The sequence below is a fragment of the Varanus komodoensis genome, unplaced genomic scaffold, assembly GCF_004798865.1.
Source record: "Varanus komodoensis strain SLA01 unplaced genomic scaffold, ASM479886v1 scaffold22, whole genome shotgun sequence".
Classification (NCBI taxonomy): domain Eukaryota; kingdom Metazoa; phylum Chordata; class Lepidosauria; order Squamata; family Varanidae; genus Varanus; species Varanus komodoensis.
The window spans coordinates 12985162-13002761 of record NW_025335606.1 but is presented as its reverse complement, the minus strand read 5'-3'; the positions used below and the strand labels follow the sequence as shown (position 1 = coordinate 13002761).

At 43.6% G+C, this 17600-nt stretch overlaps 1 protein-coding gene across 1 annotated transcript in view; it reads left to right on the top strand.

Annotated features, from left to right (window-relative positions):
- Nucleotides 1–17600, top strand: part of CCBE1 (collagen and calcium binding EGF domains 1) — a 159861-nt gene that overhangs the window by 122364 nt on the left and 19897 nt on the right. Inside the window, 1 exon segment of the mRNA XM_044431051.1 lies at nucleotides 13744–13796. Coding sequence (XP_044286986.1) covers nucleotides 13744–13796 — 53 coding nt within the window.

Here is a 17600-nt window from a genome sequence, read left to right as displayed (position 1 = left end):
TTTGGGTAAAGGGGGACAGAGAGGGGTCAACACATCTCTTGCGTATGCTCAGAGACATGTGAATGCGTAGAGCAGGGGTCTCAAACTCGCGGCCCGCGGGCCAATTGCCAGGATGGGCGGAGCACAGGGGAGGGGCCCTGCGGCTTTCAAAGCGCCGGCAGCGCCTGGGCCAGCCACGGGATGAGTGGCCCACCACCACCGCGGCGGTGGAATCCTTGATGCGGCCCAGCCTAAGCCAGACTCTACTTCCAGCGGCCCCCAGGCAAGTTGAGTTTGAGACCCCTCGCTTAGAGTTTTCTGTGTGGAATAAAGATGCTTACAAGAAGTGCTGGAGAGATGGTCTTGCTTGGGAGGGAACGCCTAGCTCATGACAAGATGAGAAAGAAGACCAGGAGGTTCCCTTGCCTACCTGCTCACTGGGTCTCTGCCTATCAAGCCAGCTAGGTATAGCATGGATGAAAATGAAGATGAGGTGCCATTGCAGCTGGTGACCATGGGGGTGAGAGGACAGACTTGCTGAGGGAAGGCAATAATTCAGGGTGTCCCTCCAAGCTGCCTCCAAAAACCTGCAGCCGCCAATGGTGTTGTGAGTTTTCAAAGGGATTTCAAATATCATGGGCATTTGGACACCAGTATCGGCTTTTAAGGGAGTGGTTGCAGCTGTGATGGTGGTGGTGATGCTCATGGCAGCAATAATGCCACATGTCATTAATCTTTTAACAACACTTGTTCCTTGGACATCACTAGAATGTCTCTGCTCAGCCATGGAGCCCACTGGGAGACTTTGAGCCAGTCAGACTCTCAGTCCAACCTAAGAGTTGTTGTGGGGATAAGACTGAAAGCAGGAGGAGGGGGATGGTGGAAGTCACTTTGCATTCATTGTAAGAAAAAAACAGGATATAAATCTAATAAATGAAACGTCTTTGAGAACATTTGTCAGGACTCAGATACATTCCGATTCTAAGGCTTGTCGGCACCTGTATCAGAGCCTTTGTTTGACCTGCCGTCTTGCTCCAGGTCCCAGTGTCATGGCCTTTCCCCCTTAGCAGTGACTCACTCTCCATGTTTGCTCTCCTCCAGATGCTGATGCTGAGCAAAAGCAGCCCTGGGAGCTGTGCAGCCACTGCTCTCACCGCTGTCTCTTCTCCCTCCCAGTCCCTGTTGCTGCTGCAGGAGGGCTGGTACAGGCATTCCTGGAGTAGAAGTCTACAAAATAGGCACAAGGCCACATCCAGTTCTGGAGCCAACCAAGGTGTTCCTCCCTTCCTACTCACACCTTGTTCATCAAGGTTAAAGGCAAAGCTTCAGTCTATTCTTAGGTGATCTCCAAAATACTGAAACATTTATGTATGTATTTATTATATTTACATCCTGCCTTTTTTCCTTTTCAAGATACTTAAGGCAGCTTGCATAGTTCACCTCTTCTCCATCTTATCCCCACAACAACAACCCTGTGAGGTAGATTGGGCTGAGAGTCTGTGACTGGCCCAAAGTCCTAGTCCCACACACTAAACCTCTACACTCGATTGGTTGTCATGTGTAACTGTTCCCCATTCCTCCTCCTCCTATTTCTCTTGCTCCACTCAGTTATCTTATTTTTGTCTCTCTCTAGATTGTAAGCCTTTCCTCACCTTCTTTGTAAAGCCATGTATGTGGAGGATACGATGAGATGATTAAAATATGGTTTCCCCATTTATTAGAGGTAATGTTATTTGATTACATTAAAAGATTATAATTTACTGGGGAACCTGACAGTACTAAATTCTGCCTTGTCTACTTAGGATTTCTTTATGCTGTGCTGTTCTATATGTCCCTGTACTAAAGGCTCCTCACCACACGCTTTGTGTGATTTGATTTTTATTGGTATTTGGAAGGGAATTTTATGAGCCATTGCTTGTGAGGCACTTTTGTGATCTTGCTGATGAAAGATAGCGCATTAAACTGGATTGGAGGAGATTCAATACATCTAACAACTCACCCACGGCTTGTTGCTATTTCATTCTCTTGTCCTAGCAACAGAGCCGCAGCTCTGAATTCCTCCTTTGGCTCTTGGTTTGTTAGTGAAATGGAATTTATGGCTTTCTATCTAAAATGCATTTTTTGTGTGAAACTGGAGTCGCAAATGAAGAGTCATAGAAGTTGAAGAATTCCAAGAGCGTCTGGACAGATGTGCAGTAATTAGTTTAACATTCTGGCTCACCTTTGTTTAGACAAATAGCTGACAATATGCCATCAGCAAGGCAGTTGGTTTACAGGCTTGGAAACAAACTTGGCTTTGAGGCTAATTGGGAGTTGGCAAATGATGGAGAAAGCATTTCTGTTGTCCCTTTGCAATTTGAACCTCCAAAAATTTCAGTTTCAGTTCCGGTAATTTAAAAACTGGATTCTATTGGATTATTGCAGCGTGTGGATCTGCCTTGAAACAGTCTGGAAATTTTCAGTTATTCCAGAATATGGCTGTGAGAATGCTAACTTGGCCCATGCAATATGAACATTTTGCGCCAGTGCTGCTTCAGCTCCATGGGCTTCCTGTCCATTTCTGTGCCCAATTCAAAGTGCTGGGGCATGGTTCAAATTAGCACTAGCACACAGGTAAATAAAAGTGACCTCTCCAACACCATTATTGTTGCTCCAGGGGTTGCTTAACATGAACACAACATAATTTGGCTCAGCACTTTTGCCGAATTGGTTAATGCCCCTGGTTCTACCTTTTAGGGCCCTTTGTAGTTGGGGGTGGCCTTCTCTCCCATGATCCTGGATTATCTTTGGTGACTTTTCTCCAGGTTCTCTAGCCAGAGAGTTGCAGTGACCAGCTGGTAGTGGTGCAGGGATAAACTTTAAAGTGCAATCACTCATCATGACATATAAAATAAAATCAGGCAGCTGTGCTACTCCATATTATCCAATTTTGGCAGCATTATCTGCAGCAGGTAAAGCTTTGAGGTCTTAATTGCTCATCCAAGATCAAGCCACTCAAGAATACTTTGCAAAAATAATCTCCCCACTTTTCTACCGTGAAAATTGTATCTAACCTGGAAAGAAGGCATTCTGAGAAGAAGGAGTGTGGCAGATGACTTTAATTTAATTTAGATTTAATTAAAACATTTCTATGCCATGCTTTGCAACAAGCCTCGGGACGCTTACAAAAGATTAGCTTCCCTCCTCATAGAAAATGCCCATGCTACTTCCCTAAGAGCCCTGGTGCCCTGGTTCCACTGTACCCCCGGCTGCTAGTCAGCAAAGGGCCCTTTCGTTAGTGGAACATTTGTTATAGAATGCTCTCCCTAGGGAAGCCTGCCAGGTGCCTTCTTTACTGTCTTTCCACGGTCAGCAAATACACTTTTAAATTTTCCCAGGCATTTAATCAATTTTAGTTCTTACATTTTATTCTCCACCCTTTGATTTCAATACGAATGTTGAGTGTTGAAGTTTATGCTATGTCATCATTAGGCTAATCTGGTGCCTTCAGATGTGTTGGTCTACAACTCTCATTATTTGCAACCAGCATGACTACTGATTTTGCAGCCGGTTGGAGAAGACTGCCTTAGTTTGTCAACAGTTTGTTGAGGGTTTTGTTAGCCTTACTACTTGTAACAGTTACGTAACAGTTACATGATGGTCCATTATGGTGAAAACTAACATGAGCCTGTATCCGATGCTGTAGCAACATTCATGGAAGGCTCTTTTGATGGATGACAGAGCATCCATGAATGGAATAGGGGAGGTGAATTCTGCAAATCTCCTTTTCCTGCGATCTCTCTATACAACCCCCTCATGCTGTTCTGGAAGCTCTCCCTCCCCTCATGGGTAGATTTGGGGACTGCTGCAGAAAGAAAGGGAAATCCATGAAAAGGCTTCTTCCTCCTTCTGTACACAGAAGCCTCCACAAGATCAAAGAGCCTTCCATGAAGAGAAAGACAAGTCAGATGCAACCCATTGACTGTAGAATGACAGGAAACAGTTACTTCAGAACTTTGATGTATCATCCAAGAAACATCCAGCAAAAAAAAAGGGGGGGGGGGGAGTTCAGCTTTCAGTTAGGTGATTCCAAACAGTGGAAATGTTTAATTGTGTGTGTATGTGTGCGTGTGTGTGAATCATTGTTGAATTACTGCTACTGGGTTTCTGCAGCTACTTGCAAACACAGATGGTTGTTACTGTCCTATGTTGATTTCTGGCAAAGACACAAAGGTTTCCCTAGGAATTTTTGGTGTACAATTACAATAAATAAACATTTTTGTGAAATGTTCATTCACTACATAATTACATTATTCTAAATTATATTTGCACTTTTAAAACATGTTCATAAAATTCTGCAGATCACAGAGTCAGTATAAAGAAATGAATTTTTATTGCTTGTCCATGATAGAGTGTATTCCTTATTCTTGTAGGATTGTATCCTTATCCTATTCCTTATAATACACAAGAAATGGACCTTATAATGAGTGCAAAACAATTAGAGCTGACCTGATGAATGCCCATGTGTTATTTTTACACCTCTTCACAGGCCCACCTGCTAATTTCGTCTCTTCTTAATGGGTTTTGCTATGTTGTGTTAGGCTATTAAGGTCTACTTACCAAATGTGATTATGCTGTTGTGCTCGGGGTTGTTCTGTTTGAGGTTGGAATAGATTAATAGAACCCTGCTTGCTTGTCAGTATGAAACTGTGGTTGTGGAATTTGGTGAGAAAGGCCCTGTCAACTTGCTTCTCCTTGCCCCAGAATTGGTTTTGTCACGAAAATACCTCTGGAAATAACCCACTTTGCAGTCAAATGATTTTGATAAATTGCTTCTGGGAAATGTAACTGGCATGACGAATGTCTGGGGTCACTTCAGGCCTTGAAATTTAGAATTACGTGTGTCAGAATAATTTCAAGGCAGTTGCACTGTCTTTTCTGTAATGTAAACATAACCTCTCAGAGCCCCTTGCACAATCAAGGCAAGGTAAAAGTCTGGCAGGTTTCAAAGTGAAGCAGTAGCCTCCTGGGTCCAGAATATAGGCCTCTTCTTAACGGAGGAATAGGGCTATGCAGAATTCATTATGGAAAGCCATGACACTGTCTGTAGTTCTGGATTTTATATGGGGCTGGTCCCTTTTACAGACATTTTTCATAAAAGGTTTTGCTCTGTGAGCTTTGCACCACTATTTACAAAGCCAGCATGCATCTCATTGGAAACTTAAAAACAGATTTGAATAATAGGCATGTTCTTGTTTGGTAACTTTGCTATTTGTATTAACATACTTGGGGTAGATGCTCTCAGTGTGTGAGTAAAACATCTAAGCTTTGTCGGTGGTAAATGTCAGAGAAATCCTCAACAGATTCAAATGCCATTGAATTTCCATGAATCTAACCTGAGGATTCCATAGCAGAATGGCTTTTTCTGAGTCACATGGACTTGCAGATCCCTCCCTCCTAATTTTTGGGTTGAGCTTGCTCAAATTCTCACTCATACAAATGCACCTTTGCAAATGAACAAAATTTTCATACAAAATATCCAGTTCCATCATTAAGGAGCCAACAGAACAAAGGACACTTCACAAACTGCAAAACTCAGAGAGAACAGTTTTAACAAAATCTGCCCTTTCCCTAATATGTATAATGTTATAAAGGCCTCTCCAGCCTGGTGCCCTCCAGATAAGATTGGCCTGATTGCCATGTTTGCCAGGAATTATGGGAGTTGCAGTCCAACATACCTGGAGGTTGGGGAAGGCTGCATTGTTTTTCTCCATATTGTTCCAAGCATAGCTGGAAAGAATTTCAAGTGTTGGGGGATAGAGAAATGTGATATTTATGTATTTCTTAGATTTAAATCCCACTTTACTATATAGTAAGAGTCATTCAGACAATAACTTTTGATTTTGTCTACATTTTATTGTCAACTTATACTTCATTGTCAATTGTATACTCATATACAATTTATTACAAATGGACCATTGCATTTGGTTACACAGGCACCATAGCTAACTATTTTTCTTTGACTTTGCCATTTTGGCTGCCACTTTGGCATCCATTTGAATCTTCCAGATGTTCTTCAAGGGTAGCCCTATATAGAGTGTGTTGCAGTAGTAGAATTATGTTGTAGCTAAGATGTGGTTAACTGTTGCCAGATCATAATGAGACAGGGAACCCCAGTTTGGAGAATAGCTTTAATCTCTTGGACCATGGAGAGAGCCTTCCTACTCTGTACAGAGTGATGCAAAAGAATATTTCTGATTATCTGAACACTTTTCATGTTCATATTCAGATTCCTGAACAGGAGTCGCTTAGACTGACTTAGATTCCAGACATATGTGAGGTATGAATAGGATAAAAAACATGTCAAAGCTTATCACGTCATGTATCACTAATGGGGGGGTGGGGGGGGGAATGCCAGCAGCCTTCTCTGGAGCCCCTTTGAACTGTATTCTTCCTTTCTTTGTTTTTCTTGAAGATAAAACTTTACAGCAGCATTTATGAGAAGGTTTAATGAGGACCAGTGTTTCCGAAACAAGGTGAATCTTTCCCCATTCCCTCCAGGCTTAGACAGCGTAACTGCATTAAGAAGTTTGTACTCAGCTTAGTCTTTGAAACCATAAAATATGCATGGCCTGTGTTGTCAGAGTTTTTTGCTTGCTTGCTTTTTTGTGGGGAGTGAGTAGCATAATTTTGATATATTGTTGATTTGAGCAGGTCATTCCTTCCATATATTGAATAATAAAATAAATATAGCTGGAAGTTGTAATTTCAATTTATACCACCCACATTCAACCTTTGTTATTGATATACCATCAAATTGTCTTCAGCTTATGGTATATGGGATTATTAATGAATCCCCTCAAAAATGGCTGTCCTTCACATCCTGACTCGGCTCTTGTAAACTCAAGGCAGTGGCTCTATTTATGAAGTCAGTCCATCTCATATTTGGTCTTCCTCTTCTTCTGCCTTTGATTTTTCCCAGCGCTATTGGCTTCTCCAATGAATTAAGCCCTCAGAGGAGGTAAATTATCTTTGAACCTCTTGTGCCATTTATGCTGAGCTCTGATTGTTGTTAAAGGGCATTCTGGCACATTTCCATTACAAAGCAAAAGGAATAAGAGCCCCTTTAAGGAAAGCCTTCTTGAGGCTCATTTTCCAATCCATACAAGCTCCATAGAGCTTGGTAAGGTGCTTCTGCCCATCTTCCCTCTTTTGTTCACCATGAGCAAGATATTTGCATATTAAGCCAGAAATGGTGATGCGAATAAACTCGGTGTGCACTGGAGGCCAAAATGGTGAGCTTGGATGATTGCAGGGCTTGATTAAAGCTAGACTCATGAGCACTCATAGAGCACTGAAGCCCTACTTAGCTGTTTCGTGGCACCAGAGGTTCTGTGAGTCTGTGTGCAGGCCACTTCACAATCCTCAGAAATGGGGTCAGAATCAAAGCTGGAGGCGGATACTAGTCAAAGGCTGAAGCATGCACAGAAGAACCAGACTGAGTGCTATCACAGCTTGTACATGCCCAGTGGAACACTCTTCCCAAGGAGACATTTTGGGCCAGTGTCTCCCAGCATTCAGGCAGATTTATCTCTGAAAGAATTATTGTATGGAAGGTGATATTGTAATGGAGTTCTGCTTTATTATTTAATTGTTAGCAATATTTATGGCATAGAGACTTGCCTGCATTTTCGGGGCACCTGGTAATGCTCTTTCCCGGGTCCCTGCAGACACTGAAGCCTGGCAGGCAGTGACTGGGAGCAGGTCTTCACTGTGATGAATGTGTTGAATGCCTGCATAACCTGTTATTGCCATGGCTGTCTAGAAAGGGGAAAGGGCTATTGCCATAAACTCACATTGTTCTGGTACCAGTTACAATGCCAGCGCTGTTTTGATGATGTGTGGCAGGGGAGCCGCAATTGTTCACCTTAATTAAACAAAATCACTTGAAAGCCTCAGGCCACCTTATATTACTGCATAGAAACATAGAAAACAGAGCGAGTCAGAAGGGGCCTCCCGGGCCATCTAGTCTGACCTCCGGCACCAGCCAGCTCTGCTCACGACATGCCCACCATGTGGATGTCCAGCCTATCCTTGAACACCCACACCGATGGGGCCTCAACGACTTCTTGTGGAAGCCCATTCCACACCCTCGGGGTCCTGACTGTCAGGAAGTGCTTCCCGGCATCCAAATGGAACCTGGGTTCCCTGAGCTTTGCTCCGTTGGCGCGCGTCCTGCCTTCCTCTGCAGGGGAGAACTGAGTGCATGTTTACACTGAGTTATTAATTCAGAATCTTGTAATAAACAGGAACCTTGGAAACAGTTTAAAATGGAGGATTTATAACTTGGTGAGCAAAGAATTAAGAATTATGACCAGTCCAGTTTACCTGTTGCTATTTGATATGAAATTATGCTCAAACTGTTATCTCTATGAGGGAAATGCAGTCTGTGAAGAACAGAAGAGCTCTCATGTCTGGTCCACCACAGTTGGCATTTGGAGGCATGGAGCTTCTAAAGTTGGTATTTAAATATATAGCCATCATAAGTAGTATCTACTGATGGACCGATCTTGCCTCCATGAATTTGTCCAGTCCTCATTTCAAGCAGTCCAAGTGGGCAGCCCTCATTGTATTTTGAGGCAATGAGTTCCAGTTTTTTGTTTGTTTGTTTATAAAATTTGTATGCCGTCCAATTACTAATGTCTCTGGACGGCCAACAGTTTGACTTTGTATTGTATAAACAAGTATTTGCTTTTGCCTGTTCTACATTTCCTTCCTTTCAGTTTGGATGACCATGAGTCTAACACTATGAAAAAGGAGACTTTTTTTATCTTGTTTGTTTGTTTGTTTGTTTGTTTAGGGAACTCTATACCGCCCCATTCACCGAAGCCTCAGGGCAGCTCACAATCATAAATAAATAACATAATATAAAACAATATAATTTAACAGTATAAATTAAGTCGCCCTGGCCAAAGAATAACATAAATAAATAATATTAACAATTAAAATAACATTTGAATAAAAAGGTCTTCGCCTGGCACCGAAAAACAAATAACGACGGCGCCAGGCGGACCTCTCTGGGGAGCACATTCCATAGATTATCCACATCATGCATAATTTTATAAACCTGTGTCAAGTCAGTCTGAAATCTTACAAATTAAGGAGGTGAGAGGTGGGGAGATCATCCTTAGTTTAACAACCAAATTCTCCAACCACGTCTGCAAAACAATCTGAAAGCAGCACTTCTCAAAACCCCAGAGGGAGAGGGAGAAGCCAGGTCACTCGCTTTAAATGCAATTTAAGCAGAAGTTGAACTAAAGGGTTTCTTTTGGTTTACATGGACAGGCTTCAGATCAGCATTTAGACTCTTCCCTGCCATAGCAAGGGAAGATTTATCCCCTACTAAGGCGTTTATCAAAGGGCAAGGAGAGAATTGCTTGTGAGATATGAGAAATAAATATACAGGGAATGGGGAATGCTGGGAGTTGTATTTATTATTTTATTTGTTTAAAGTTTTTGTATGCCATCCCCTTGCTATATAGCCTCGGGACGGCTTGTAGGATTGTACCCTAACAGTGTGATGCTGTGCATCTTTCTTTGGAGGTCACTACCTCTGACTTCAGTGGGCTTTCCGCCCAAGAAAGGGTGGGTAGAATTGTAGCCTACCAATTTTGCTGTCTCTTAATAAAAGCTCTTGTGAAGCCGAAGCAGCACCCACAGAGGAGCCTGCTGCATCTCTGCATGATCCCCTGCTCTGAGTCAGCCCGTTTGAAAGCAAGGCCCAGTTTTTACAGTGTTGGAATAGTTGTTAATTTTCTATGTAGGCACTGAATTTCCTACGAGGGCACTGCATTTCCTGCCATAACCAGGGTCTGCAACGTGCTGCTTTCTGTATGACCCATACAGAAACTTAGAGGGTGGGTGAGCTTTGCTGAGGCCCAGTCATTCTTACTGCCATTCTTTTTATTCTTGATATTCTCAGATGTTATGAATATTCCCACAGCGAATGCAGGAGATGAGTTAGGATAGTTCTGTAGCCTAATCAGGTTAGGGCTATAGGCATGGTTTATACATTTAAAAATAATAAATAAATAATCAGAGCTACTGGGAAACAAGTGGGAGGTTTCCACAGTAAAGGGAAACAGATTGGTAGGGGGAAGACACGAAGGCTGCATGTGCCTACATCTCCAAACCCCAGCCTAGTGAGGACTGCGCATGCTTGAGTGGTCTCCAAATGTTGCTTGTTGCGAGCGGGATTGGAAAATCATGATGTGAAGTGAGGTGAGGAGTGGAATATCCTTTGGACTTCAACTCCTTTCGGTCCAAGCCCACATGACCAATTAAAGCAGGAATGCTAGGAAGGCAGAAAGGCTTGGAGTTTGCCTCCAGTTGTTGTTCAGGAAAACAGTGTCCCTTGGCCTTTCAAAAGTTTTGGAAATAGTGCTTAGCCATGTACCTTAAATGTTACCACACTTCACTGCCCCTTCTTCATAGTTATGCTATGCAAAATAGACATGGGCAGATGAAGCTGCTTGTTCAAACTGCAGAATATTAGAAACACATGGGCTTTCTGCCTTATCCAGGACATGTTCATATCTAGAGTTGGCTGAAAAATCTCAGCTCATGTACAGTCTTGTCCGTCCCTTTAGGTATGATGTTCTTTGCAGAACATCAAGACCACATGTTATGCTAATTGCTTGGGGGGTTAAAATATGTTATTAATCTCATCTATCTTGTTTTCCGCTCTCTAAGTTATGGACATCGAGTTAAAGTGCTGTGTTTTGCATGTCCCGGTAGCCAGAATTGTACATTGTTTTCCAGGCATTGTCCTTTATCACAGCAGGATTTGTTGGCCGTTCCTACAGAGCATACGTTTAGGGTATCCCATTTCTGTAGGTACATGCAGTCTTGAGTGTATATAGGGCCGGCTTCAGCATTGGGAATCCTTGGGCCGTTGTCATGACCCCAGGACCTCTATGGGGCCTATAATGTCTGCCTTGTTTCCCCTGTAATTCTTTGTCTTTCACTGGCATGATGTTCTGAGTAGTGCTGGGCAGTAGGGCAGAGCTGAGGGCCATGCCATTTGAATTTCCCACAATGCTCTGGATTGACACTCTTGGGGCATTGTGGGAAATGGATCTAATAGCTAGATCTAGCTCCTGCACTGCTGTCTGCCCCTGCAGAATGCAGCAAGACCCAGTGACAGAGGGGAAGGATTTGTTGGCAGAAAGATACATGGTGTGGGGTCCCCTCAAACTAGAACCAGGGTGGTCACTTATGAATTGCCAATAAAGAAGCAATACAAAACAGGAAACATATTTGCATTAAAACCTATATAAATTCATAGGCATACATGCAGATTTAGAAATCATTATTATACTTTAAAAAAGACTACAATGCATCTTAGCATAGTGTGGAAGATTGTGATCAGGCCCTACTGAATCTATTGTTCAGGGGCTAACTATAGCTAGAGAAACAGTTGCTCTAGTCCTCTGTATTTAAACCAGAATTGGATAGGACAGTCCTTCAAACTGACAGGATGGTCCTCTGTGAAACAGGGCATGTGGCCACCCTTCCTGGCACCAGCACTGGCTGTACAGATGGCTTGTGCCAAGGAAGGCGTGTGCCTTGCACATATATGGTCTCAGCAAGCGCTTGGTGTGTCTAGATAAAGCAGGTGGTGGGGGGACCTCTTTCAGCCTGAGAACTGAGTTCTGTTTCTGTGAAGCTTCCCTATAGCAGTGGGTGAGGCCAAAGGCAAGAACTACCAGCATATTTTAGGTTAAAGCTCTTCTTGGTGTTAACTGTGGCTTAGGAGAGGCACTTCAGCCTTCTAGCATTGTGGGCAGGGGACATGCAAAAGCCAGGAAACATCAGAAGAGGGGCCATAATCCACTGAGGAAGTTGTGAGAATGGGACCCCATGCAGCCTAGATTCAGCCAGGGGGCTGCACCTCTGAGGTGATGGCTCCACTGCCCCAAGGCTGAGACCATTTTCTGCTGGAGAGCTCGGATCTTACCACACAAACGCAGCGACAAGTTGCTCATTGCATTTGCTTACATTTGATGTTCATACTGCGCAGCCTCCTTCACTCACCAAGTGGAATGCGCTTATCCTGCCCTGTTAATCCACAGCTGCAGTCTCATCCTGTCTACCTGCTTTCAGCCAGGTAACCACGTGCGTAAGGCCAAGGTGATGTATTTTCCTGGATGCTGCTGTTAGGGATTGCGCATGGACATATCCGAGCATTCTCAGTGTTTGCACATCAGAGCAGCCCACCATTTACCCATAAGGCCTGTGACATTGTGCTGGGCATCCACCATTTTTGCAGGACTCACAAGAGCACCTGGCTTGTGCTGTGTGAACCTAGATGGCAGGGGTTGTTTGAGGGTTAGACAGCCCTCAAATGGTGTTCTTTTCTGGGTTCACATGATAATAAGAAGCCTGGGCGAGCCTGGCAAAGAATGGTATCTGTGAGTGCTAGCACAATTCTACAGCCCCCCCCCCCCCCAGTCAGTTAAACCACAGTGGACTGTCCTATTACACAAACACAAACTGATATCGTCACCAGCCATCATGGGACTGCTGGATGCGGACGTCACACTCTCTGGGCCAGGACTACGCATGCAGCAGCAGAAGGTGGTAATGAAGTGGGAGACACCTGAGATGTTGGAATGGATTGAGCAGATGGGAGGTGGGCAGACCACATTTCTGATGCTCTGCTGTATAAAAGTAGCAGAGACAGAGCAGGCTGAACCTGAGTATCAGAACCGCTTGTTTAATGTTTAAGTTACGCATTTGCACAGGAGTTTTTACGTGGGGGAGCTTTCAGACATGACCTCCTCCTGTAGTCAAATCAATACTGTCCCCTCTACCAACTCAGGGTTCTGGTACTTATTTTGCCCTTTTCATACCAGTATCAAATGTCCATTTAAATTATCATGGTGAGCAGCCTTGATCCTTGAAGATACAGGGAAAGAATTACCCTGTGCAAGGGCCAGGATGTGGGCAGCAACTGGGACAGGCAGAACTCCAGGATCAGGGTGCTAGTGTGAAGACAGGTCCTGCAGCTTAGTAGGGCTAGAGGCTGGTGGCATGGTCAGCAGTACAGGGTCAGGACCAAGGCAGCAGGCAGTCCAATATTATACAGGCCAGAGAGGGAGCATGGTCCAGGAACAGTCCAGGGGTCTGATGCCAGGTAAATGGTCATGTAGGGGCGGCCCAGACAAGAGTGGGCTGGAGCAGGGCAGGAACAACTTGGAGCAAGCAAAAGCACACAGGAGCAGGGCAAAGGCAGACTAGGGTATGCAGGAGCAAGGCAGGACAGATTGGAGCCAGGCAGGGACTAACAGAGCAAGCAGAAGCAGACTGGAGTAAGGCAGGAATTCAAGGCGTGGTGACACAGAAGCCAGAGCACAAGAGAGTCCTGAAGAGCAGCAGTGCCAGGAAGCCTTTGATGCTGGTCTTTGGGACCTGCCGCTGCACTGCATGATTGCTCTTCACTCACTGCCTGCAACAGCCTGCAAGGGGCTCCTGGTTCTGCTGGCACTTGCAGGGCCACTCGCGCCCTGATCCTGACACCCTGGCCATTGTAAACACTGACTTAACTATTTGATTCTCCGGTTTTCGTAAGGTTCTGCAGTATTCATACTGTGGAAAGGTTTGTGGAATTCAATAGAACTTCTGAATAAACAATGGGCTCTTAATTTACTAATTGCTTCATATATGCTTTATTTCTGTTTTGAGATTTAATTTTATCATTTTATTTTATTTTTGTCTTTTCAGGAAAAAGTGCTGTAAGGGTTATAAGTTTGTTCTCGGACAATGCATCCCTGAAGGTATGTGATGAAATGTTTCTTACTTTCCCACTTTTGTTAGTGCTTTGGCTCCATCTATCTAGGCCATTAAAAATATAGGATCAAGCATTTATTTAGCTGGTGAGTATGAAGAATCATCTAGCACTGATCACTGTCAAGTCCCATCCACCACTCTGATGCCAGGATTTTGCACATTCACTTGATAACAATGTCCACTTCTAACTAGTAATTTTCTCTAAATTCTGAACATGGGTGTGCATGCAAATAGCCTGATCAGGTGCATTCACCTTTGAGCAGTTCTGCTGGAAAATGAAGGTGGGGAGCACTGATGCAGCACCTGCCCTGCCCGCAACTTGTTTTAGGAAGCAGTAGATTCTAGAGGAAGGGTTAAGGTGCGATGTGCCAGATGTCAAACACCTTGATCAATTGTCCTGATGCAGAAATGTCTCTGTGTGGAGGTGGAGTGCACCAGAAGGACCAGTCCAAGGAGCGGTCTGCAGGCCACCAGAAAAAAGACTGCTCAGGTCTTTTCTGTCTTTCCAAGGCTTCAAACTCCTGGACAATTTCTATCTGTTCAGCATCCCATAGCCTTGCTGCTTTGACAGAAGAGAACTTCTGCTTTTATCTTCATCTCTATAATTTATTATAAGTGATCCTGCACTTTCTAACCAGTGATCCCAGCTGCTCTTTTATTGGCATGACTCCTCTGCAAAATAGGAGAATGACTGGTTCCGTGAACTTCATGGCCGATTAAGGATTTGAACCTGGGTGTTAGTATAGCACTCCCGCCATCACATCACACTAGTTCTCACCACTGCTTATGGTCATGCCTGGTAGCCCCTTCGGGAGACAGAACATGCGGCCCAGTTGCTACCCACTCCTGGGTTTTGGCTCCCTCCTTCAGGAACGCAGCAAGGTTGAGGAGTTCCTTCTTAGAACTAAACCAGACATTTCTGTAAAATCTGTGTCTAGAACTGCATCTCCCCACCTACCTCCATTTTTAGTCGAAGTTGATGTAGGAGCCCTGATCCAATCTCAATGATCTTTTACCCTCCACGCTCGAGCCCTTTACTGGATTGGACCTCCTGCATCTACACAGGAGAAAAAATTAGAAGTGAAAAATGATGTAGCTACTGGACACAGATTTCAAGTATTATCTGCATTGGTGCTTGGAAGACAGAGTTTTAATTAAATCAAATCCATGTTTTAGCATCTTTGGGAGTGCATTGCTTTTGTACCTCCTCTGCAATGCTACAAAGACGAGCTCAGCCTATGGTTTATTTATTAAAGCCTTATGCTTACTGTTCGTTATTTGGATTTTATGGGACGCGCATTCTCCACTCTGGCCATTTGAGTATGGCTCTTCTTTTATTATCAGTGTTACCCTGCCAAGACAGATGCACGTACTTAACTTGACACACTCTTGCTGTGAACCAGAGCCCGCTGAAGTCAATGAAAGGACTCACCTTGATTTTATCGAGTTGATTTATCGTTGACAGATGTGCTGGTTTAGCAGCTCAGAGTCTTGGAAATTTTGGCAGCCAGGCATGGACCTGATAATGTGTTGGGCTGAAACCAAACTGTGGATAAAAATCTTAGCAGGTGACCAAACTCAGTCAGTGACTTCACCTATCTTGGCACTGTTGTCAGCACTGACAAAACACTTTGAATCATCTGCTCTGCAAAATTGGTCTCTGAAATGGAGTAGGAACTACTTTAGCATGGAGAAATCCCTGATACAGCAGGCTCAGTTACATCATATATACTGTTCATTCTGCATACACCTAACCAGAGGGACTTAGTTTGTATGATGTTAAGTTAATTTTGAAGGAACACAACACAATAAGCATTTTTGCCATGGTTCTCAAGTGATAGTGTTCATTGCCCTGATATTTAAATGGAGTATTTCCATATGAGAGAGCAGTGTTGCATTCAAAAAAGTCCTGGGTGGATGGATGGAATTGCTAATGCCTCTCAACCTGGAATGTTCTAGTGTAACCCTATTAAGGGAAGATGGAAGGACCCTGTTCTCAAAGGATGTCCCAAAATACAATAGCTGACTAACATCAAGTAAACTTTTGTGGCCTGAACTACATCACTGGCGATGTGTGGTGGCTTGGAATGAATGACTCTACCAATTTAGATTTCTCTCCATTTCTCATTTTTTCCAATCATCTCAAACTTCAAGAATTTTTCTGGTTTTAAGGTTTATCCAAATCTTTGAACATTAAAAAAAACCTGTGCATGAAACCCTGTGTTTTTTTTCCCTGCATCTCTTTTAATGCAGTTCTTTATGCAAGCTTACTTAAATACACATTTTTGCAAGCAAATTTCCCAACAGAATGTTTTTCTGAATGTTATTTTCACTAATATATACATGTTGTTTGTGCACTGTCCCAATACATACATTTTTGCATGCAGGTCTTGGTTGAAAAATTCACTTGCAAAATTCAGGAAAGAGTGAATTTTGAAGGAAGTTTTAGTTTGCATATTGGTGTAAAACTGGAGAAGTTTACCTTATAATGTGAACCAAACAAATTTCTCCATTTTGCATAGTGGTGGCCATAGAAAGCTACAACACTGCTCCTACAAATATATGGGTTTTTAAATATTTTTTGAAATTGTTGACTAATTGCTAGAGGTGCAATAAAGGTAATTCTCATATGTTTTGTTGTTGTTGCTAGTCGCGAAGTTGTGTCCAATCCATCCATGGACAACATTCCTCCAGGCTCTCCTGCCCTCCACCATCCCTCAGAGTCCACCTAAGCTCACACTCACTGCCTCAGTGTCTCCATCCAGCCACCTCATCCTCTGTCGTCCCCTTCTTTTGCCTTCAATTGTTCCCAGCATTAGGTTCTTCTCCAGTGAGTCCTTCTTTCTCATTAGGTGGCCAAAGTATTTGAGTTTCATCTTCAGGATCTGGCCTTCTAAAGAGCAGTCAGGGTTGATCTCCTCTAGGACTGACCGGTTTGATCGCCTTGCAGTCCAAGGGACCTCCAGCACTTTAGTTCAAAGGCCTCATTTCTTTGGCGCTCAGCCTTCCTTATGGTCTCATATGTTTTGGCAATGCCCAAATAATTCCCTCTTTTGCAAAGGAGGTTGTTACACTGGAACACTCATTGCACTGGAACATTCTTTGTTAGTTACTGATATACATGCCCTTTTAAATTCATAGAATCATAGTATATTAGAGTTGGAAGGGGCAGTGTACAGCCCCAAGTTACACCATCCCTCCCAGACGGCTGACCACTTGCATCTTGAATGCCTATAGTGTGGAAGAGCCCATAACCTCCCTAGGCCGTCGGTTCCATGGTTGTACTGCCCTAACAGGAAATCTTCCCTGATATCTAGCCGTGATATGGTTTTCTGTAACTTGCGCCCATTATTCCATGTCATGTACTCTGGGGTGACCAAGAAGAGATCCTGTCCTTTGTCTTTGTGACAGCATTTCAAGTACTTGGAGAGTGCTATGCTATCTCCCCTCAGTCTTCTCTTCATGAGGCTAAACATGCCAAATTCTTTCAACCTCTCTTCATAGGGCTTTGCTTCCAGTCCCCTATCATCCTTGTTGCCATCCTCTGAACCCTTTCCAGCTCGTCTGCATCTTTCTTAAATTGTGGTACCCACACCTGGACGCCGTACTCCAGATGCAGCCTAGCCAGTGCTGAGCAGAGGGAAACTAGTACTTTACAGGATTTGGAAGTGATAGATCTATAATGGCCTAAAATAGCATTTGCCTTTGTTGCACCCACACAATTATCCACCTGCATTCTGGGAGTTAACAAAAAGTCAGTGCAATTTGACAGCTGAAAGACTGATATTATG